At 41.6% G+C, this 24,768-nt stretch overlaps 3 protein-coding genes across 3 annotated transcripts in view; 1 reads left to right on the top strand and 2 right to left on the bottom strand.

Annotated features, from left to right (window-relative positions):
• Window positions 1-1,498, bottom strand: part of LOC118416165 (DCC-interacting protein 13-alpha-like) — a gene marked incomplete in the record, with an annotated part of 33,110 nt that extends 31,612 nt beyond the window's left edge. Inside the window, 1 exon segment of the mRNA XM_035821244.1 lies at window positions 1,337-1,498. Within this exon segment, the coding sequence (XP_035677137.1) occupies window positions 1,337-1,386 (50 nt within the window).
• A 1,207-nt stretch (window positions 1,499-2,705) lies between these two features.
• Window positions 2,706-5,751, top strand: LOC118416097. The gene is made up of 4 exons (XM_035821162.1): window positions 2,706-2,897; window positions 3,318-4,043; window positions 4,537-4,651; window positions 5,201-5,751. Exons 1-4 carry the CDS (start codon window positions 2,865-2,867, stop codon window positions 5,749-5,751), a joined length of 1,425 nt encoding a protein of 474 aa, XP_035677055.1. The 5' UTR covers window positions 2,706-2,864.
• Window positions 5,752-6,803: 1,052 nt separating this feature from the next.
• LOC118415145 lies at window positions 6,804-15,709 on the bottom strand. Its single transcript, XM_035819513.1, has 2 exons — window positions 14,929-15,709; window positions 6,804-7,729 (listed from the first exon to the last, which is right to left on the bottom strand). The coding sequence occupies exons 1-2, from the start codon at window positions 15,348-15,350 to the stop codon at window positions 7,480-7,482; spliced, it is 672 nt and encodes a 223-aa protein (XP_035675406.1). The 5' UTR covers window positions 15,351-15,709; the 3' UTR covers window positions 6,804-7,479.
• Window positions 15,710-24,768: the final 9,059 nt, after the last annotated feature.

Genomic DNA, 24,768 nt, shown 5'->3' with positions numbered 1-24,768 from the left:
GCCCCAGATTTAGGACTTTGTGTGTACATTAGAAGGTACGGGTATATCCTATTTTAAAACAGATATAATTCCAATTTGATAACTTCAAAAAACATGTATTATTGTATTTCTTTTCATTCTTATTACCTGTTTGAAAAAGCAGGTCTTGATTCTGGTAGGGATGTTTGTGTTTCCGGACCGTTTGCGATCACGTTTGCTATGGTGATAGATATTGTGAGTCATTGTGCTACAGCGCGCATTAGAAGTTTGCAGCAGTTTTGTGGTTTGTTTAAAAAAAATATTTACACCCCTTTTTGACAGGAGTAGAGTGGTCCTAGTTTATCTGGTAATTCTAGAGCAAACCAGCTGGGCAATAAATACCCCTGTCAAGCTGGTCACTTAGGCACCACTGTGTGCAGGGGTGAATCACTATGTACACATTAGGGATATGAAGCCAGTGGCTGCACAGATCCACAACTAGGAGAAAGAGGAACTGTGACCATCCCTGTCACCTCTGTATGGAATGAACCAATACACTAGTATACACATTGGGGATATGTGCCAGGTGCAGGTGTAACAATAGGAAATAAAAATGCAATGGTGAGGTTACAAGAAGGTGTAGTTTTGGATCTCACTGTTTACCATAGGTAGATATATAAGAACAATGATGGAATAATTTTGCCAAACGTCAAACCCTAACAACCTAACATGATAGTGCAAGAGTCTTTTCTTTGGCAGGTCTTTAGAAGTGTTTTTGAACGTCGATTTTAATTTTTATGTTAATTCCCTAACATGAGTTACTCACGCGCAAACCTGTTCTCGTATTTGCTGGAACAGCTAATATTACACTCTAGTTTTAAACTTTACACCGGTCTTAAGTGTAATGACTGCAAATGCGTTTGATCAAAGATTTACGAAGATAGTAAATAGTCGCAGTGTAAAATATGTTAGGTATTAATCTATAGCCTATTATATTGGATAAGTCTAATAATACTAAAAGTTATTTCCTACGTTACATATAGCATGCAAATAAAACCCTGAAAAACACAAGTCGGTTTATAATAAATTTCTGTCTTAGAATTTGGGATATTGTTTGTAGGGAGCTCATCTTTGGAAATCATGCAAGTAGAATACTAGACATTATGTTAGATCTATCATGGACTTCCAATAGGGATTGTAGTACTGCAGCTCCACCAGTTTATAACGTAAAGGTGTTTAAAGGTGAAGAGATGACTTAGATGCCTGTCCGACCAGCTGGATCCCGTCTGCTGGGCACGCCCCCCTCCCACCCAGATTTCGCCAACCCTCCAACACGGCTGTCTTATCAAATATCCACACACTAACCCACCCTACCTGGGGAGCGTCTTCTAGGGCTTCTTCCAGGAGAAGTTTATCCACTCCAGGCATGTTGGAAGACTTTTATACTGAGACAATTGTAGGGACCAAGGTTTTGCTAGTTGCTGCACCCTCCTCCGGTCGGCCCAGTCTAGTGTTATGCGCAGTAGACCGGCGCAGTAGTCAGCTGGTATTACCTGCTCTCGTTCTCAGGGTCTTCAGTCCTGCGGCTTGTTGACACCCACTTCAGATCACTTGAGGATGTCAAGATTTCTTAAAAGGAAGGGACGGGCCCATGCGCTTTTGATTGCGCAAGGCAGCAAAATTTGTTTCTTACTTCACACAAACTTTAAGTGTGTTTAGCTGTGTTTACTGACGTCTAACATGCGATTCAGATTCACTGTCAAACGTCAAATCTATGTATGAAGATTGTCAAATTAATAACATATGCCTGCATACATGTATTAGGACACTTGGGAATCTCAAGATTTCTTAAAAGGAGAAAGGGTCGGTTCGTGCGCTTTCGATTGTGCAACGCAGCAAAGTCTGTTTCTACGTCAATTGGAGTTAAGACAGTGGGTGCTTTGAAAATGGTGTTAACGTTATACTTATAGGATAGTTGTGCTTTACCCGGATATGCGATTCAGACTCAGTTGTTGGAAAAGTCACAACCTCTTTATCTATGGGTGAAGATCTGCTTATATATATCAAGAACATACAGACAAACATCGTCCAAATGTTCTCCTTTGTCAACTTAAGTTTATTAACTTGATGAAGGTGTGTAACTTGCACCGTACCCCGGCTCGGTATCATACTCCTGGGGCATTGCCCAATATCATAGCAAAATTCCCTTCTCACATATCTCTGAAATCTATCTAACTGTTACGTAGTCTACATGATAAAGTAAAAGTCTCTGGCCGTGAGGTCATCTTCCATGGCTATGTGGGATCGAAGTCGCATCTTTAGCGACGTCTGCCGTGATGATAACGAACTGCACCATCCTTTTGGCACAGTTCCGGCCGGTTGTTTGGCGCATGCAACCATTCCCACTAGATTTTAGCGTAACCATAATCTCAGTGATTCTGGCAACGTACTGCTCAGGCTAGACTCCGCGGCAAGTACGGCCATCAAATGGTTGTCAGACACAGGAAATTGGACCAATGATCTACGTAGTTAGCTTCGCCGCGTTGTAAAATAAATGATAGTTCATCTTTACGGATGGATAAAAAGCCAGCATCAGTGATGCTCCGTCTGTAAATATGGACTTTAGCTTGTTTTATAATGCGTTGTTTCTGTTTACTTCTTTGTTCAATATTTCTTTATCTTTGACGCAATAAAACTAAACAATTATTGCAAAACAAATAAAGCGAGCTTGTAGGTGACGAAACAATAGTGTATACCATTCTAGAACGAGGTTCGGCAGGTAGCCGTTGCCAAGGAACTAGAGATGTAAAGAACAACAGTCAGTTTATTCCAACGAACGCACCGTAGAATGTAGTCAAGTTCAAACTTGGCAAAGTGCCGGCACCTGCACTTCAGCAGGTGGTTCAATGGAGGGAGAAGGGCGTGACCAGATATCTCAGGTGAGAATAGACGGCTAGAACAGATCGGGCTCTTGGAGGTGAGGGATGCATGGTCATGCCGTCCATGTTTATAGATCTGCCCTCTGCAACTTTTCTCCTCAGCGATTTTTGCTAGCGCTCAGTCGTGGCTCACTGTGGTTACTCAAAAACTGTGTTGATGCCGAAACCATTTGTACTCTTTGCCCTCTCTAGTATTATTCATTGATAGTTTACTACTAGTGTGATGATTCGACGTTTGTCGTAATCCAGGGGGTAAGAATAACACCTCTAACTAGCCCGCCTGAAGAGTCGCCCAAGGACCAAAGCGATATGCTCTTGTGGTGACTCACTGACTGCGTGGATGTAGAAACCATCTGTACTCTTTGCTTTAGGAAGATAGTTTACTAATATCGTGATGGTTTGTCTTTTGTCGTAATCCAGGGGGATAGGAATGACACCTCTTGTCAGTCTGAAGAGTCGCCCAAGAGTGAAAGCGATGCTCAGCCTCCGGAGACCGGTCCAGCCGGAGATAGTAGCACGACTCAAGATCTCCCGGCAGAACCTAAATCTTCAGCACCTCCAGAAGCCAACCAGGAGCTTCCGCCATCCTCCCAAAGCCAGGACGCGGACAACAACAGTCCTAGACAAGAACCGACGATAGAAGTAACAAACGACACTGAACGTCCCGTCATTGTTACTACAAACAGGGAGAACACTCTCCCAAAATGTTTGCGCATAGCAAACAGCGATAGTCAGCGCTCCGGAAGTCTAAGATCACAAACTAGATGTAAAGGAACCAAGAATGGAGGCTCGAAAGACTCAAGTCTCAGAGGCGCAAGTCGGAAAGCAACCATGTCGGATAAAACTTCGACAGGTGACAGTACCTTCTTTTCGCCGTCTAAAGCGTACTGTTGGATTTGTTTGGAGTCGTGTAAGATCACAACAACAACAGAAAACAGAGTCAAGCGAGTGGGGAGATGTCTGTGTTGTTCCTGTTGTTCGGGTGCGTACACGGAGCCGGACCTGTCCTCGCCCTGTGGCTGTACCGGCACGCTGCAGTACGTACACCGGACGTGTCTGCGGAGATGGGTGCGGGAGCAGGGGTCTCACAGCTGCAGGATCTGTAACGAGTTTTACCACATCCCGCCGGCACAGTCGCTCTGTCAGGTCAGCTCCCGGTTTCGTTTTCAAAGAAAATCAAATCAAACCAACTATAATGAACTATGTGCAATTGTTATGTTAAATGATCCTAAGGCCTACGTTACATTTCCAAACCGAGGCCCGACCGGGCAGCTTTCGGAAACGAAATGCTGAGTATGTCAGAAAAGACAGCAAACTATACAAGACGTTAAGAGAATAGTCGTAAGCATTATTTGTGTATTATTGTGTATTATTTTACATATACATTTCTATTTTTCGTTTCCAAAAATAGCCCGGCCGAGCCCCGGTAACGTTAGCCTAAATAAGAAATAAGGAAAGAAATCTATCCATACTTTTGAGTTGCTGTTCCTCTTTCATGCTTCTGCTCGTGTCTTTTATTCCACAGGAGGACTGAAGAAAAGCCTTTTTTTCACTGATTTTGGTAAATGCCACATAACGTTACATTAGTTCCTTACAATGTTTACAATATTGTTGTCTGATCTGTTTTCTCCTATTCTAGCGGCTGAGTGAGGAGGGTGTGGTGGGGACGTGCTGCCCATCTCTCCGCTCCCATAGCAACACAGTCGTGTTTATCACTCTACTCGTGCTGTTCGTGGGCGTCATCTCCACCCTCGGTACGTCATTTCGATGTGACCAACCATTCAAAGAAACGTTGGATATGTACAGTGACTACAGTCATTGCAAACAATTGTGACCTAGATCCGTTTCTTCTTATCTACTCGTCTTGCTGAAATAACCCACCTGGTGCATCAAATACCAAGACGCGACAGTTTGACATTTCTACTACAAACTACGGGATTTAGCTCCAAACGTCTTTATTTTACTAAGTGATCTTTTGTTGTTATGACATTATACCTCTCCTTGGTGCTGAATGTGAGTTCTGTTATTATGTGTTTACTTCCCTTTTGTACTGAATGGCGTTCTGTTGCTGTACATTTACCTGAAAGGCATTCTTTTGTTATGTATTTAACGTTACCTTTCCTTGGTCCTGAATGACGTTCTGGTGTTATGTTTTATCTCTTCTTGGTATTCTATGTGTGTTGCCTCTCTTGGTACAAAGAGGTGAATGTTGCTGTGCGCATGTTACCCCTAGAAAACTATTGTGTTTTGTAGAGAAATAGTGATTCACATCTAAATGAAATATCATTTTCTTTTGTCGACAGGGTATAGTACGGCCAACACTTACATGGAGCTCAAGAAGCAGTCCATGGAAAATCCGGAAGGTGGCGCTAGTACGATGATCATCCTGGTGTTCGGCCTGTCCCTCAGCTTGTTGATCGTGCTGTCGGTCCTGATGTGCGTGTACCTGACGTGTGTTACCAAGCTGTACTACAGGAACAGGCGCGGGTCCTACGATGTACCGACGGGAGACCAGGCGGAGCACTGGGAGGAGTTCCCGATGGATGAAATCCTGCAGGCTTCCGATCTGGAGTACCAGGAGCTCCAGACCTTTTGGAGGTCACTCCCTCCGGAGGTTCGTGAGATCGCCGCTCGGGAGGGCTTCGTGTTTCCCGCGGCAACCCCTCAGGACGAGGCGGCACCTGAAGTAGAGGGCACGTCCCCAGGAGAAGCCCATGTTGGGGAGGTGACACCCCCGGGGGATGCCGAAGGTAACACCGCCCCCCGGGAAGCAGCAACACCACCTACGGAGTCTACTGATAATCAGGAGTCTTCTGGTACCCAGAGGATCGAGACGGTTACTGCGGAGATTTGAATGATATGGCCACATTGTTTTAGCACAATAGCAAAATGTATCTGTTTTTAACTGGTATGTCTTACCACCAGTCTGTCCATTAAGACAGAACTTGCTCAAAATGAAATGTTTCTAAAACAACACATGTACATGCATCTTAAATTACCTGTATTTAAGGATTGAGCAACACCCACTCTTTACAACAATGATTTTCATACCATTGTGTCTCGGGTTGTCGATTTATTTCCAAGTAAACAATTGATTCATATTCTATTCGCTTCTTATCTATAAGGGTTCAAGGTTAATCGCTGCAAACGGAATCGATATCGGTAAAGTTGGGACTAAAAACGCATGCTTTCAGCACTATATCGACAAGGGATATCCCACTATGTACAGCATAGCTGCCCAAAGGCTTTCGTTGGAAACAGTCGATACGTCACCGCGACGTTTTGCCTTTACAGTCCGATTCTGTTTGATAGGACCGAATTATTCATGTCTCTTCAGACTTTCAAAGACATACCTTATGAATTATTTTAGTGTCCTGGGTCAGTTCACTTGGGGTATAGGTATTCAACAAGGATTTGTAAAACGGGTAAGTTATAGTCCAAGAACACAAAAGCCTAGTTGTACCATGAAAAAGAAAACAAGATATTGAGATGGTTTGTTGTGACTGTCACGTATCGTCATGCTATAGATACAGTACTATCTTATCTGTAATCTCCATATGTGTTATGTACATGATATGATATGTAGTCCAATGCGTTAGACCGAATTCTATTCCTATTGCCATTCATAAGACGTGGTTTGAAACCTCATTTGAATACGAACACCTGTTGATGCAGCAGTATTCAATGTCAGCCACATCGACCAACCATTTACACACCGGAACCTTGGGGACGGGTGTACCAGTCTGTGGCTGCCTTGGTATCGATCTATAGAAGGAAAATTCAAACCATCTTGGCATCAACTGCTGTGCTAGTAACTTGTTGCAGCATGTTCGTATGTCCCTAAAGATACACTGAACAGATATGTCAATCTATTATGGGCATAATGAGATCCCCTTGGACCGTAAGGGTTTCAAAGTAAGGCATGGGTCTCCTCGCTTGCTTGGAACTCTCCTGTGCTGAGGGAAATACCTTGATTCAATACATTCTGGTGTCTATCTCTCAGATAAAAGGCACGTCTTCTGATCCATTCTGCGGCCTTATCTTCCGTAAGGCATACATCCGGCAAGGCATCCGTCCTATCCACGGGAGCAATGGGTTTGCGATGGAATTCCAATCAACTAGGAAAAGTACATTCCATTTCGAGAGGAGTTTCCACATTCGGTATCAGCACTTCGGTTTTAACCCTGAATCCATCCAATATCCTTCATACATGTAAGTGTACACTTTTCATTCACAATATACCACAACATGGCATCAGTACTGATTAGTTTACACTGACATGGTTCTAGTCGCAATTTTGAAGGGCAAAAATGATATAATTGCTGTTTCCATCTCAGGTTGTCCCTAAAGCAAATGCCAATGTGAGTTGGGATCACTGAATGGGAAATATTCTACAAATTCAACACATAAAACATAACATAACAAAGGACATCATTCAGATCTGCGTGATTCAAATCTTTATGACTAGTTGAAGTCCAACCACAAGACTCTAGTCTAGTGGCCATCATCATACAGGGCGTGTGGGCTACGCAGCCTTCTTTCCCCTCGCTTGACACGTTCAACAAAAAAGTCCGACATCAATCTACGTCAGAATCACGTCCTCGTATTTGGGTGGCGGTTCCTGTTCTGTTAACGAGGTTTCCTGGTACCCTGCTACATGGGAGGGGCTGGCGGATAGCGATGTCTCACGGCGTGCTGGGGTTGACGAGGTGTTCTCCACAGCAGCGCCCTCGTGCGGCGATCTGTGCCATGCAGCACGACGGTCCTGTACAAGGTCGGGCCGAACGGGCATGTCCAAGGCGCTGCAGTCCAACACCGATATACTTGGCACCCTGTCGAGATAGAAGAGAAAAAACATGTCCAAACGTCATTAGAAGAGTACAGATACAAGTATGCACCGTGCAAATGCTAAAGCACACCGAGAACAAGTTACCATGGGCTCGATCGTTGTTTTTTGCTTACCCCCTTGGCCCCCTTTCGAAATTCAAAGTTTCAAACAACCACTTTCATCCTCTCCTCTGGCCATTTCTCTCCGTAAGATCCAATTGAGACTTAAGTGAGAGCACTGGAAGGAACGTTTCGAACCCACCCATCCATCTTGTTTGATTCCCATTGAGCAAGTGGGCCATTGATTCAATCGTGATTTAAAACTCGCCTTTCAGAGTTTTGCATGTACCAACGTTCCTGTCTCAGGCCCCCCCGTAGTTCTAAGCCCAACACCTCGTGAATGTCAGCAATATGGACCTTTCAGCCATCCTGACATCTCATTAATCACGCCTGATTAACATTCACAGACCGTTAGACCCACGTTCAAAGATCCTTACATTTGTGCTACACGCGCAGATTCGTCCGTCTGTCTGCCTAGTTGGGATCAATGCCTTTACAGATGCTGTGGACTGATAACGGATAGTGTCCCGCACGAATGGCGGTTCAAAATCCTTCTTCAGGCTCGCTACTCAGAAAAGTTTTCCCCACGCGTGCTCTCCTCAGTTTTATCTCGTTTTTCTCCGTGTTATATTTGTCTGGCCATATATAGGTTTACTGATTACGAGGCAGAAGGGAAAAGTGTATCTTTAGAGCTAAGATACGACATGCAAAACTTTTGGAGATCAGTTAAAAAACGTGTTCGAGTTTTGAAAGTTGAGTTATCCATTCACTGGGTGGGAAAACCTCATCTTTAACATGCAAAGGACGATGCGAACATCTGAATAGCATTGCTTTGGGTACATATATCAAAACCAACTCAACATCTTTGTTATAATACAGCTTACTTAGTTGATATTACAATAGTTATGAAATGCAAGTTTCTAAAGCTACTATGATGCTATGGTGTGATATTTTCTATCAAACTAGAGCATTAAGCAAGTCAAAATGACACTAAATGGAGGAGAACTATTCGTGCAAATGTTGTATTTAATTTCTGCAGTCAACATCGCTTGGGGAAAACACTTAACTGGATCTAGGGACAGCGAGTACACCATGACTGATAACTCTTTGACATGCGAGTTTAGTTTCAGCGCGTTTGGGGGAATGCGTCGATAGAATCAACTCGTTTTAACGATTTTGGATTCAGTTCAAACTGGTGGTACGCCAGGGGTAGTGATAGATAGATAATGGTAATGGGGAAGATGGGCCTCTCGTGCGATGATGAAACTTGTTTGCAATGCGGACAGCTATTTTTGAGGTACATCACTTCATATATCCCTCTGTTCATATAATGATCTTCTGTAAGATAAGATCTGCTTGTTTCATAAGGGATATTGAATCGTTATTGTTTTGTTTAATTGGGAATCATGAAATGAAATTGATTCCTTTAAAATTCCACCAGGGTTTGAATCCAAAGAGTACGTCATACATTTTGAAATTAGATTTCTATGTAAAAGAAACCACAAACAGTAAAACCGAAAACCTCCAGGGAGCGTCGTCTAGTATTGATATATCTATAATTCTATTTCCAGACGCTAAAACATCTAACAGTGCCTATACAAAGATTGTGATGGTCATTTCTTCGTAATTGGTGATTTTGCCTCTACAATAAGCCATTTTACGTGAACCGGATATCGAATATGATATTACACACCTGCCGTCCATGACAAGGTTAATGTACCAATAGAAAGGATACGGACATTCTACTGTAAAATGGAAAATGTTCGCGGGGATTTGATTTCACGGTAGGGAAAAATAAAGTGTTTACAGTACGTTGTTTTAAGTTTGCGGTTGAAACTGCAATGCAAGATCTTACTGTAAAAAGGGGAATGTTCGCGGTGGATTTGAGTTCGCGGTGAAAAAAAAAACATAAAACCACTGCAAACATATTCCATTTCAAAGTATACCATAAACGTCTTTCAAACAACCTTTTTACCCTTCTGACGCCACGGTTTCCATTTCATCTCACTGATGTCCAGTTCTGGGACTAGAAGCACCAGGTTTACGAGAAATCAAGTGTTTTATGTATGAGTACGCCGTGAGCAAGGTGCTACACTAACGAGAATCCATTATAGCTCTCCCGTGAACACAGAACTGCCGTGAGTCTTTGTAACGATGATGGTTGACGGTTATAATGTCCACTGGAATGATCCTACGTTGAAGGACGTTTCGGAGTACCTACAAGCATTTGTCGTGGTAAAAGAGCTTCATGTGATAACCACAAGAATGGGACACAAGCAACATTTTGTCCGTTTGTCAATTTCAGACCAACTTTCTGTGATACTCTAAGATTTATCTAAGATACCATACCATAACATACATTCTAGATCTGCACCTTCAGTTTTTGAAATTTGTTCTCAATAAGAATTAGAGTTATGCTGTCCATCCACAAACATATATGCACACATACACTCAACCGCTACCAAAAACATAGCCCCATTGGCGAAGGTAATAAAGGTGTTAAGCATATTGTCAGTAAATGTTGTAAAAGAAATGATAAGCTACTTGTAAAGATTTAGAAGAAATTGCTTAGGATATAGACGGCAAAAACTACATTCAAGCAAAAACGCTGTAAATTTCATCGCCAATCTGGGGCTCTATCAATGAAATACGTTTAAATCTAAGTCCACCATCAAACGCAATCTCATAACTCCTCAATCTAATATACCATTTGCAAATGATAAGATAAACACGAAAGAAGACATTGATTTGGGCTTAACTGCCAATCTAACTGCAGATTTGGTAAAAACTCTCTTACAAAACTGCTAAAAACTTGTGTAAACTCTCAGCTGGCTAGATTGGCCAGTGTCCTTAGTTTGACCCGAGCAGCACAATGCGACAGTGCTATTGTCATAGACATGTATCAGACTAACAGACGGCGTGCGATCGATATAAATATAACCTCCTGTGCATGCCATATTGACTGCGCCGCATTGTTCCAAGAATACAGACAACCAATATTGTCAGTTATTATTTTAGTTTCCTTTTGATGCATATATCGTAGGCGTACGTAATACAAAAAATAATAATTGGAGTACCTTTAACAGTCTTGCCATTATAATAACCTATTAATTCAATCTTAGTCTGCTTAAGCTTAATTTGATCTTAATCGCTGCGCATCCATATTACAAACCATCCAAATCTAATATCTTAGTAAAAATACATCCATTTGTTTTTGTTTTTAGCACTCGTGGTGTGTTAAAGCAGATAAGAAGCATTTATGTTAGTCCCAGTGGATCTGTATGTTGTTATGCTGGATCTATCATCAAATTTCCAGTGATAATTGTAATAAACGTGTTTTGCTACAGACATAGTCATTCGACATATCGTCCGAAATTAGAAGTTATTATTGTCAACACGCTGATGAACAAACAGTAAAGAGTCTCTAACAAGAATTTGATTTCATCATTCCATGAAACATCTATTTCTTAATGCCAACGATTTTCGGGGAGACAACTTGCAGAGGTGGCATTTCACCTGTTTTGTCTCCCCACCATTTTTACATGGGAAGTGCAATAAACAAATAAATGAATAAACAGATCTTAGCAGTAATGTTATACATGTTAGTGTCCCTCCCCTATCCCTTCTTACTTCAATCAAGCCAACTATCTTCTAAAGGGGTCATTCGTCGTCGAAGGCTGATCAGCTGTCTATGGACTATTCCACACTACATTCAGGAAGGGGGTGTGGGCCTCTAATGTTGCAGTACCTGTAAAACTCATAGGGGACTAAACTGCATTGTTTCTTATGGACTTCAATAACCCACGCGCCAAAATCCATACAAATCTATCAAAAGGATCCTGAGTTATATAGATGCAACCACCCATACACGACCAAAAATAGTACCCCCGTCAGAGTGGAATCTCCTTGCCGGAGGTAATAAAACATAAGGAAGGAACGATGTGGCTTATACAAACTGACGGTCTGTGTTTTCAGTGTTGTCTGTGAAGAACGCAAGGCTTGTTTTGGAACGTAAATAGCACCCCGTAGACCCCCCGGGTCCTCCCATGATTACAGTACCTACAAGGTGCTACATCTCCCGGGTCACCTCTGACGACCTTGGCCATAAATTTCCCGCCCTCACAACTGCCACAGCCTGATCAGCAGTGGAAATCCGATAAAACTCATTAAACCTAAGCTTTGCAGCGCGGAAAAGGGCTTAGAATGGAACAATGGCTGAGGTAAACCGCCTCTCAGGATATGTCGATGCAAACACTGATCCTAGAATATTGATATTGTAACGGAAGGTACCCTAACTTCGGACGTAAATTTATGAGCTCGACACCGTATTGCATCAGTATCGGTTGTCTGAAAACTGTTGCGTTTTGACTAATGATAAGTGTGAGTGGTGGTGTTTGGGAATTTTCCGTTTAAAAGTTAATTTTACGTCCAGAAGTTGACTAACGACAATGAGTATCATATTCTATACAGTGCACTAGTTGTCTATAATTGAAGAGGTCTAGAATATTTTAGTTTGATTATATATACGGTTACCAGAAGAGCTTGAAGAAATTGTAAAATAAACGTATGTCTAGTAAATGTCAGAGTCATAATCGTTCAATTTTTTGCAAACATCAAACCATTTCAACAGATTACATTATTAGTGATTGTGAAAACAAAGGGGTTCTCTGCCGGCGTTTCAGTGAGCAATTTGTCTAACACATTTTTACAGGGAAAACGTTTTCATGGCCCTGCACGCGATGTCCGCAATGCCTTTCCCACTCACCATGAATAACTCATGAGTACATAACACGTCCGGGGTATAATTTAATAATTGAATAGCATAATGCCGTTACAGTACGGCCGACCTATAACTGTCATATTGGTTCTGTCTCTCAAACATTTCATCATTTATTTTCTTGCAGTCTACCTTAGTTTTATGAATCCACCAAAATCACCTGTTCTTGGGCACAACTCCTGAGTAAGACGAAGTTCAATGTCAATAATGAGAAAGCACAAACTTTTATGAAGCTTCCAACTGCCTTCACTTGATTTCATTATCACAACTAATATTTGAATTTCAACGTTCGATTTCTATTTTCATCATTTCTGTCCCATGTTCAAGCTAACAAATATCAGGCTGTCTGAACATGTAGAGACGTAGAAGCCCTAAACGTAGGAGTTTGTCCTTGTCACACTGACTATTCCACCGTCTGTTGCAAACGATATCTCGGAAGCCAGGGGCCACATATTGCAGAGGAAGATTGGAGGGTTTCCAAGTAGCGATGGATTTTGGAGCGAACTCCCCTGACAATTTGTCTTCTCTGCGCCAGAAAAACATGATATTTTAGCCAGGCGAGGCATGCGCAGTGAGTGCTTGAGACAGCGTGCTTTCAAATCTTTGACAGTTACAGACTGTTTTAACGACTGCCCGCTGGCGAGAGAAACATAGGTACTCATCTGTCAGCCGCGCATACGGAATGAACGGAGGTTACACATATAGACAAGATAAGAGATGAAACTGCGAGATGTGACCTTTGCTTATGCTCTCACTTCTCTGCTACGATAAGAAATTTCAATAAAATGGCATGTCATTTTTCATCTGAAAGAGCATTGAACTACATCAACGTTGTACTGGGATACTTACAAGTCATATTCCATCGATTCTTATTGCAAGGGCATTTCGTAGATGCAATTTAAAAAGGTGACTTAAAACTTCCGTACTGTTAGATTTTCATGGTAAATTGTATGTCTACATCTCAGCACAGTGGAAATATTGATTGTGCGATGCTTGCTAGAGCTTCCCTGTGGCGCACGCTGGGTAAATTCGATGCATGCGCTCCAATAATTGGAACATACAGAACATGGGAACTTGTCTAATTGAAGAGTAACGCCGCCCCCCTACGGCGCGGAAACCACGCTAATTCTCCACCAACGCGGGTCACCTTTACGACATTGTTCCCACCATGGTTTAACATGGTCATGTGAGTTTGTCCTTACAGCAAGGTGAACAATACCCTAGGGATGGCCAGCTCACTTCATCACCATTCTATTAGATGGAAACTCTAGCTTTGCACCGAAATGCACGTACAGGTGTTTGGAAATTTAGATCTGTCCATTTTTCAACGCGATAACTCAAGACTGCCTAAATGGATTGTTTTGATATCTAATATCTTGGTAGGTCTTTACAACACCTCAAAAAGGTTAGATTTTGGACCCCCTAGCGGCTTATGGTACTGTGGCGGAGCTTCCGATTTTGATATCTAGTATAGTGTCCTGAACAAGCTGTGATCACGATTTTGGGGCGGTAGATAGCTCTTGTTGAAAACGTTTTGGGTATGAAGTATTCCTTATTGCCATCTATACGTTGGACAGGAAAATGCATATCATCGGATCTTCTACACAGTAAAGGATTTTGGATTGAATTTGATGACAACTGTAGTATATTTGCAGCTTTTTAGCTCACCACAATTAGGTTTTGCCGACAGTAGCCATCAAACAGAATAACCACGTGAAATTGGCTGGTCTTAATGATTCGGCCACCTGCCACGACTCGATAGGGAAAACTCCACTTAGTGGTAATGCGCGGATACTTTGATATCACCACTATATATCACGTCTTTCTGATCTTTTCTCAGACGCTATCCGTTATGTAAGACACAAAAAGGATGTTCCAAGGCTTTTCGTCTGCACAAGTAAGAAAGATTGACGACTTCTTTTGTGTTTTCTTGTTTAGAGTTTAGTCTAGGAGTCTCCCCTTTTCCCGAACGTTATTCACAGTATGTCATCTATCAACTCAAGACCACACTTGAAAAGAACCGTATTATCACGTCCATGCATCATATAACGTTATAGTGCAATTGTTGCAGTACAAAGATTCACTTATCTCCTGTTTGGATATTAAATTATGATTCTCCCTTTTCCAACTGCGTATGCCAACTCAGGACAACACTGGAAAAGGACCTCGCAATACGTCCGTGCAACAGATATTGCGCAACTCTTGCAGTGCAAATTATGAAATTTCTATAAAAACAATAGCCACACTTACCGTAGGCCTTAAAGATGTTGTTCATACAAATGGTCCTGTTTTGTCATAGGATATGCTTTTTTTTCGAGACCAAGGCATTTTTACGTGTGGGAGGTGTTACGTGAGCAATGGTCATACCTGTTGCTGGAGAGGGGGTAGACGTCCAGACCCATCTGCATCACCTCCTGGTAGGACGGGGGCGGGGCGTAGTTCCGGGTGGGGCTGATGTCACTCAGGGACGGGTAGGACGAGAAGACAAGATCTACCAGCTCCGTGCCGCTCCTCGGGATCCTCCTCCTTCTGGCAGACTTCCTCTTCCTGACAAAATACAGACACAGGCCCGGCAGGACGAACCCGCCGCTGATGGTCAGCGAGACCGGTCCGGCAATGGCCAGGGAGTTGGCGTTCTCACTGTCCAGCTGCGCGCTCAGGACGTGTCCGAGGATGACCATTAGAGACCCGGCGGTCAGCAGGGACATCCCCACGACGATCATGCAGATGCTGAAGCGCAGATCCCGGTCAATCCGTTTGCACGGCTCGGTGCAGCCCGTTCCTTCCATCGCACATCACTTCGTTACACTGCTTACCGATGATGGTCCCGTCTCCAACACGTAGCAGATGTCAGAGCGTCTGCCTCCATGTCCGTCACCATCCTAGAGTGGCGTATGAAGCAGATCAATGCTTACGATAAAACAGTTCGATACTGAATTATAAAACAGCGGAGCTCCTAAAGTCAACCTGCTCTGTGCCTGTCGTGCTCACCGTGTCATGTGCAGCAGGGAAAAACCAGTTCGATACTGTCATCAGACATTAGCATCTCATTTGTCCCCAGGCAGAGCGCCCACGCACTCTACAGGGTACCACGCAGTCGTCTCTGTACACAAATGAGCTGCTCAGAACGAGCATATTGAGCTCGCTTTGTTACCAGAAATAAATTCAAAGCCGATTGGGAAATTATTAGACAGCAATCAGATTATACTGCAGACAAATTATAGTGTCTACAGACTTCAGTGCAATTATGATCAGTCTGTTTTATCTGGCAGATGCAATATTGACTTGGAAAACTTTAACGCATTGAGTACAGTCTGTATTCCTCTCTGTCAATTGTTGTTAACGTATCGTGGATACTATCTCAGTTACTCTGGTAGTCATTGCATCTTTCTCCATATTTTGAAAACCTTACAATGAAGAGTTTGCTTAGACCGCGGTGACGTTAATTATTATAAAAAACAAGACCGTTAATTTTCGAGATTTCTACACAGACTATAATCGTGTCTCACCAGGCGTGGACACGCAATTTACGTGTCAAATCAATACCGTGAAATGTCTTAATAGTACGGCGGGCGAGACGGCCAGACGGCAGGTGGCGTCGAGATCAACGTTGCGCGTCAACTCGTCGGAACATTAGCTTTCGTTATGACGTCCCGTTTGCGTCATCTCCCTCACAAAAATAGGTCATTCCCGCAACCGAAGCATTAGTATATCAGCACGCCCTTGCCATATAATGCGGTAGACATATTCTAGCAGCGCTAGATGATGATTAAACTCTACGCATATCACTTCTAACTGATGTCAAAATTGCGTGCACAGGAAAATCGAAAACCCAATGGAGGGGGTATCCTACGTCCGTGCTCCAGTTCAATCTCAGCCTGGTAACTATTGTAGCATTAGTGGTTCATTATCTAAAATCGTTACATTGCACACTGACTTATCACTCTCAGAGGCAACCATTAGACATTTCTATTTGCCAGGCGAGTGGTTCGGTTGGTATTAGGGTTGTGTACCTAAATACCAGCACCTGTGCCGTACCTGAAAAATAATTTAGGTACAGGTACGGACCTAAACATCTGTGTACCTGTACCTGTACCTAAACACATTAAAGCACAGATAAGTAAATTCCAATTGTGATAATCTTGCAGTTGAGACTTGGGAAAACTTACAAAGAAATTGTTTTCACATTCAAATATCCCCATACAAAGATGACGATTTATCACTAATAAAAGACAATTAGCTACACGTTTAACTTACATATACTTTATCAAACGTGTATAGGTACATGTGCAGGTCCGGACCTGTACCTTAACCCGTGTACCTCTACCTGTACCTGAAATTTGTTTAGGTAAATAGCTCTAGTTAGTATACTAGACACTAGTTTTATGTATCGCATTATCTACTTCTCTTAGTTTTCGAGACTGTATATGCAATTAGCCCTCGGGCATGATTTTGCAAATAAAACATTCATTATCGTAGTATACAGTCTACAATACACCCAGTTCTTTTACCTGTATGTCCTGTGCAGCGCCTAGTCCTCTAACTCGCGCAGTACCATATTTCACAGGAAGGTCGCGCCGCAAAGCTGCTACCGGCCGTCTGCGCAGGCAAAAGGGCTGACAGAAAGGATGGAGGCAAATATATGGGCTTCGATCGGTTTGCCCTCCAGAGATACGCTTCCGGTAACTCCAGCGTACGGTCTCCGGGGAGAGCTGCAGTATTGATTGCACGTGACATTCAAGGCTTGTGTTCCACGCTAATTATTGAAGAGGCTCCAGACCTTTGTAAAGGGTGGGATCCACCGTGGTTTGCTCCATCCCTGGTGGAGTTCTTCAAAGTAACGTTACAAACCCTGCACACTCATAAAAACTCTATCTATCACACAAGCAGGGCAATCTTACGACTTGATTACACACACAAATATCAGAGTAGCGAACTTGGCTTTAGCAAATGAAGCCATCTATATTCCAGGGGTCGCCTGCGAGCAGTCGTAGAGCACATTTGATGGTCCCACGCTCCACATCTGAGTAGGCTACTTTACACGACTCCTTCAAGTAAACGATACGCGAAGGAATTAAAATTCAATATGCTGAAGATGGTGGTTTCCAAAGATCTAACGTGTCCTTGACTGTTGGTTGTTTGCCGCTGTACATACCTCTGTGATGAATGGACTCTTGGTGTGATTCTGACAGCTGCAATCCCGTGGGGATAAGATCCATAAGCCATTCTCTAGCCTTGCAGCGATGTTGTAGACCACAAAATGTACCAAAGATAGGAACATATTACCTGAATCCACTACCAAAATCCACCACCTAAATCCAATCATGGCAGAAGAAAACGATTCACTTCCATTCTACATTTGTATGTGTGTGTTTCTACCTAAAGCACTAATGTCAAAAAAGATGACTAGGAAAATACGACATGGCACGAAGGCTTTGGAGAATACTTCAATTGAATGGTGTGGTGCGTAGGTGATAACAAAATGATATTGTCAAATTTGTGAAGTTAAACTACATATCATTTATGCTTATACGAGGGCCAATGACCTATGTTGTATGAAGAACCACCGTCTCGAGATGAAACTATAGTAAGAACAATCAAACATATTAAGCTGAACTGCATATCATTTATGTGTTGTGCAGGACAGGACAAGGACGTATTTGTGTGAAGAATCGTCATCTGGAGACACGACAGTAAGAATAGTCAAATATGTTAACTGCTTGTCATTTATGCATTCTGATGATACAGGGGCCAATGGCCTACTTGTGTGAGGGACCATCGTCCGTCTGGATATGATTTCAGAGTCTGTCACTGGTTCAATCTCTTTGACTTTATTACTGGAATAAGTTGAAGAAGGTGAGCCCATCCTTCATGTTAACAACCCTCCAAGAAGGTAGAGTAAATCCAGGCGCGGCTAACAAGCCTTTCTGAATCCTTGATATAAGGGGCGACTTGTAGCTTGTACTCTCGAGGTAGCTTATTACACGGAGAAGATATTGAGTTATATTTTTGCACGTTTGAAGTGAAGGCAAAATAATCTACAAGCAAGTGTAGGATCATTGTTTAACATTCACTGTGAAAATACGTTTATCTTGAGATTCAAGAACTTCAAGAAAATGAGAAGTAAACTAAAATCATTTTGGGAATTTTGAACCTTTGACGTTTAATGGACCAGAAAAGGCCAACAAATTACATCCAGGTTCGACCACTGTCATAGAATAACTGCGGTAATAGAAGTGTTTATATGTACAATGCGTCTTGATGTTTCATCACCACAAAAGTATGAAAGCTCATCTTTGCTGGCAAATAACATGAATTAAAACTTAACTTAACGTGTGACCAATACTTTGAATAAATTGGGACATACCTAAAATTATTGTTCACGGAATGGACCCACCTATGGCTACTTTCGGGACGTGGAGTTAAAGACACGTAACTGCAGCAACGGTTCGCAAGTGCCAGATAACCTGTATCGCCCCCGTCTCTGAGTGGCTCTTATTAAACCTTTATTCCAACCGACTGTCTGATATTCATAACTAAATGTAGACTGATAGCAGGGTACCAGGGCGTTTATGCACATAATACTCCTACTATGTATTAAATAAAATTCCTGGGAAAATTAAGAAAAAATAAACAAAAATCATTCATGTCCAATAAGGAAGGCATATGCTAGGAGGTATAGTGAGACGATTGAGAACTGACGGTTTGAGAACACCTATATGTAAAGCTAAGCTTGACACATTCAGCTTCACAAGTTACTCATTAGCACAAAAGGCATCAATATTAACTTTCTTCTTGTCATCTTCACTTTAAAGAACATCCACCGCAAGCCGTGTCTTCTATCACCGTCGTCTGGAGGATTTTGCAAAGGTTCAAACGAATGTGTTGTCGGCTTTAACAACAACTAATGTTTCAGAACCCTAACCAGGGCATTCACCCCGCGGTAGATGTTCCTCCTCGGGAGTAGACTCCTGGCGCCTCGATTAGATACGACAATTTATCTTCCCGTTAGACGACGTGGAAACGTAATGGTGGCCCAATGGGATACCGTCTGCAACAGCTAACGTCTTAGTGCTTGGACTGAGAATCTGGCATAAATCTTAGACGCAGCTATCGGCATTCTGCCAGCTGGTTGCAAGAAGGCCCCTGTATCAGAGAGATGCCGATGTGGCTCATTGAAAATCAGTCTAAGGAAATGTTAAAAGCCTGGTAAAAGCATTAAATGACATCGACAAAGAAATCTTCACATCGAGCTTTGCTGTTTATACACTGAAGGTGGAATTTAACAATTGGATCGTGTACCGTGATGGTACGGACATTATTTGTGACTAATACATATATATATATATATATATATATATATATATATATATATATATATATATATATATATATATATATATATATATATATATATATATATATATATATATATATATATATATATATATATATATATATATATATATATATATATATATATATATATATATATATATATATATATATATATATATATGACTGCATATGAAATCAGCGACGTTTTATAGTGTGACTATACATAAAGAGTAGTCAAAATAAGCTGACACAGCAAATCAAACTAAACATCTTCTCTCGCTCTGTGCAGGTACAATTGAAAACAATCTTACAGTCTAGATATAGATACAGACATGTCTGGGTCACTCAGCGATAGCTATAGATTTTCTAACGTACCATTTTTCTTACAGATACATGCAGCTCCATTACCTCGATGTGGCAGTGATCCAACAGACATGTCTGAAAGGACACTACCATCCTAAACGCCTGACACTGATCTCTGTACTTCCAAGTATTTTAACGTACTGTATGGCTACAATATATCAGACTATTACCAGTCTGTTGCAATATGTCTCCAGCGGTATCACACTTGTATCTTCACTGATAACTGTACACTTGGACGCCATGGTATCTGATGCAGCGAAGAGAGCGTGGGTACTGTAAAGTTAGTGTCTATGCAGGTACGTTATAGATAGACACGAGGAATTGCTTTCGTCTCACTTTTAAGTGCTTTGCCAGGAGTTCTTGGAAAACCCTTCACCGTCCTCTGCATTGGGCTAAGTATGTAGGATTCACAGCATACAGAAAACCACAAATGCCAACACAGAAGACGTCTCTGATATTTAGACGATGCTTTGGATTTCAGGAAATGAACTTATTATATATGTATGTAATAAGAAAACATAGTGAAAGTTTATAAACGTAGACGCATCATTGACGACAAAATGACAGGACACATTCAATTGTATTGGCATTCAGAAAATGAGTAAAGGTTAATATTGTCCTAATCTGTCAGTAAGCTAGTGAAACGTTACTTTCAACATGAGTGGTGAAGTCTCTGGTGTTCAGGTCAGCATTACGTAACTCTACTTCATTCTGCAATTCATCAAACGTCAATGCTTTGACACATATCCTATATACTCGTATCACTGTGTTTGCCATTTGTTATCAGGACATAAAAAAAGAAACGGATATATGACTTCATACGGATGTGGATATCATAAATGATGATATGTCTAAACAACGACCCCCAGTTATTACTGCACCTATTGTGTGTGAATACTTTAAGTATAAATTTACGCCTACTATAACACGGTTCCCGCACCTATGGGTAGTCTCCTACCATATGGTTCGTAAACGTGCTGGCGGCATGCAAATATCACGTGCCAATCACGTGAGAGAAACGTGACCCGCAATGGTAGGGGGCATAATGAACTTACTTTATCAGCAAGTCTGCAGCCTCTTTTAAATGCCTAGCATACTTTTGACATTTGTCATAAGACATAGTCTACATGTAAATATCCTGAAGTGATCCTCGTCCAATTTACATGCCTGAATAGTCGTAAATCTAGTCACAGAAAGCTATATTGTTTCAGAATCTGAAAGTTGTCCTTTCTTTGGTATCATCGGTGCAATAACCAAGTGAGTGAAATGTTCGCCTTGCATTTGGTAGGTCGTGAGTTCTACCCCCGGCAAAGTCATACTCAACATTTTAACATGTTACATGCTGCTTTCTCTGCTTAGCACACGTTTGAGAAGAGTTTGGTACATGTTGTTGAACACTCACCATTACAAGTTGACTATCCCCATGATTGCACAAAGTTTCTTGGCCCAAGCCAAGGCTATATATATCTTTGGGCGCCGCCGTACGTACCATCTGGTGCAGAAGAGACTCCAACGTTTAACTCATAGTTATACTAAGCATATAACCGAAATGTTTATCATGTAAAGCACAAAATCTGGAGTATCTAACAACGTACATTACTGATTATATGATGTCAAATTACTTCCCTTGATGTTTTTCCTGTGCTAATTAACCTTTTTCGTTGCAACAAAGTCTCCATGTTTGTCCATCACTAAGATCTTGTCTTCATTCTCGGGTTTTGCGTCTTCCTGCTCTTCTCCTTTCCCCTCATCTTGTTGCTCTTTATTTTCTTGATCTTCATCCTCCTTATGTCCTTGTTCTTCATCTCCATCCTCTTCTTGTACTTCCTCCTCCTCTTCTTCCGGGGCTTTATCCTTCTCCTTTTCTTGATCTTCATCCTCCTCCTCTTTTTGATCTCCAGCCTCCTCATTTTCTTGCTCTTCATCATTCTCCTTTTCTTGCTCTTCATCTTCATCCTCTTCTTGCACTTCCTTCTCCTCCTTTACTTGCTCTTTATCTTGCTCCTCCTCATCTTCCTCCTCGTCTTCGAATTCGCCAGAGTAAGGCGGCACTATCTTTACCAACGCCAACAGAGCATAGTTGGCGATAATCAGAACAGCTAGCAAGGCTACGAACAACGCATTCTGCGGTAGGGCGGCCAGGACAACGCTTCCCATGAAGCACGCGGTGACAATCATGCCGGGAAGTCCAACATAGGCCATCAACGCGTTAGACACTTTCATCTTGTCTCTTTAGAGTCTCTTTCAACAAATATAAGATTATAATCAGGGAATATTTTTCGTGCAGTATAGGGTGCCTCCGCTAGGTGCCGTGTGTGCACAGGTAGAAATAATTTTCCAGTTCTAAATGCGATTCTGAATCAACAGACCCAAGATGGAACAGTTGAAATCATCAATCTAGCACTGTTTATCAGTATCAGAAGCCGTGTCTCTGTAACCTGAATATGTACGTCACAACCTTTGAGTACAATTCATTCACCCACCGTCGACTGTACAGTCTCCGAACAGACCAATGACGTATGTATATCTTACGCAGCTGCGATGACTTGGTCTTCGGGAAAGTTACACGTCGTGTCTTCTTCTTCGTCGTCGTTAAGGAACCCCTGGTACAGAATGGTGACCCAGACGGAAACAATAGCACCAAGTACAGCACCTAGAATATACGGGAGTAGGTTCATACCAAACATCTTAGTCATCAACCCAGAGATGAGAGCACCTACTGTGATGACAACATGTCTGTCGTAGTTTATGGTCTTCTTCTGGTGTATGGTATGTGGCTGGAAAGTGGAAGCAGTTTTATCATTCCCGGCTTTTAATTTGGAGCCTGGGTATATATTACACGTGATATCATTCCCTGGTAACTTTATACCGCAAAGAAATAAAAACAAATTATTCTATATATAACCCATGTCAACCGTACTTCTGAAAAGTAACTACACTTTCTTGGCAGCAGTTGGAATAAAGGCGATCGGCGAGACGTAAGTTTTAAAAATTGGACACGTACACTTATCTATGGAGAACATGTTCCTACCCTTATTATATTAAGACTTAAATTGGCATCGTAAATAGTAAGAAGAATGTATAATGTATGACTTTAATCAACATACGTGTCACGATGTGATGTCGGCAAATCAAATAAGTAACATACCACAACCATCGGTCTGCAACATCTCTCATACGAATTTCCTATACATTGTCTACAATTGTTTCTATTCTCATTGCCAATGTTCCTATTTCCCTTTATGAGCACACTTCTTTAAAATATGGGCAGTCAAAAAATACGTGACAGCATTTTTCGTCAAGAAACTTTATTACTCCATAATTTGTTGATAAATACAAACACGTGTGTTGAGATCTTGTGTATTGTAACTGTTTCCCAACTAGCTTATTTAATTTCTCCATTCTCTTGTGCCGTGCTGTCGACTGAAACATTTGTTGATAGAATTCTAAGCTCCTTTATAATACGTATAGTAGAAAAGGTAGCATTTTTCGTGCACAATATGTCATAAATACATGTATAGAATTTAATTGCTAGTATAGAATTTAATCTGTAAATCTGTTTATGCTCCTATAAGGCACAAGAACAGATGATCTGTCCGAAGTGACCGCTGAAGTGCTGAATATATCCATCAGTCCTAAGCCTTGACTAACACAGCGTTACTATGTTAAAACATCAACATTAACGTCCAATGTGTATTTCTCGTTATACATTTCCAAATACTGTTAGGTGTATGTCTAAAATCTAAATTAACAGACGTATGTCTAAATACGATTCCAGCTAAAACCACAACTAGAGTTCAACACTACTCTTCATTCTTTGAAATGAAGTTCGAGATCCGGAGCGTTCATATCTATAAACCGATTTCTCTTGTTGTCTTTACTTCACTTTAATTCACCTTTTTCGGTGGGACACATACACCATGTTTGTCTACCACCAAGGCCTTATCGTCATTCGTAGTTTCCAAGTCTTGCTGCTCTTCCTCATCTTCATTCACTTTTTGGTCCTCTTCTTTTCCCTCTTTCTTTTCCTGTACTCGACCCTCCTTGTCTTTCTTCAAAAACTTTTCATCCAGTAGCATCGCCGATGCCGACACGATTATCAAACCCACAAACACGAGTGCAGTAAGGCCCACAGTAGCCAAGAAGATTTTTATAATTACAGTTACCGATTTTGACGGAAGAGTGGTGAGGAAAAGTCCCACTATGATGGTTGAGGCGACAACCATTGAACCAAGTACAAATGTAGATTTGATATAAGCCATTTTGGGTCTACTTCATATATTACACGAAATAGTAAATGATTTTTTTACACTAGTAAATGATTTTTTTACACTCTGAAATGACCTCGCTGTTTGTTCCTTCTGTGTATTACTAGATGCCAAGAGGGAAAATCGAATGATGCGATAATGATTATTAGTTTATCATAAATCAGAAGGAAAACTCATCTTCGGTTGGTAAAATATCCGTGAGTAACTGTTTGTAACAATCACTAGTCAGTGTTTCTAG

The sequence above is a fragment of the Branchiostoma floridae genome, chromosome 5 (genome assembly GCF_000003815.2).
Source record: "Branchiostoma floridae strain S238N-H82 chromosome 5, Bfl_VNyyK, whole genome shotgun sequence".
NCBI lineage: Eukaryota > Metazoa > Chordata > Leptocardii > Amphioxiformes > Branchiostomatidae > Branchiostoma > Branchiostoma floridae.
This window is presented reverse-complemented; position numbering and strand designations above follow the sequence as displayed.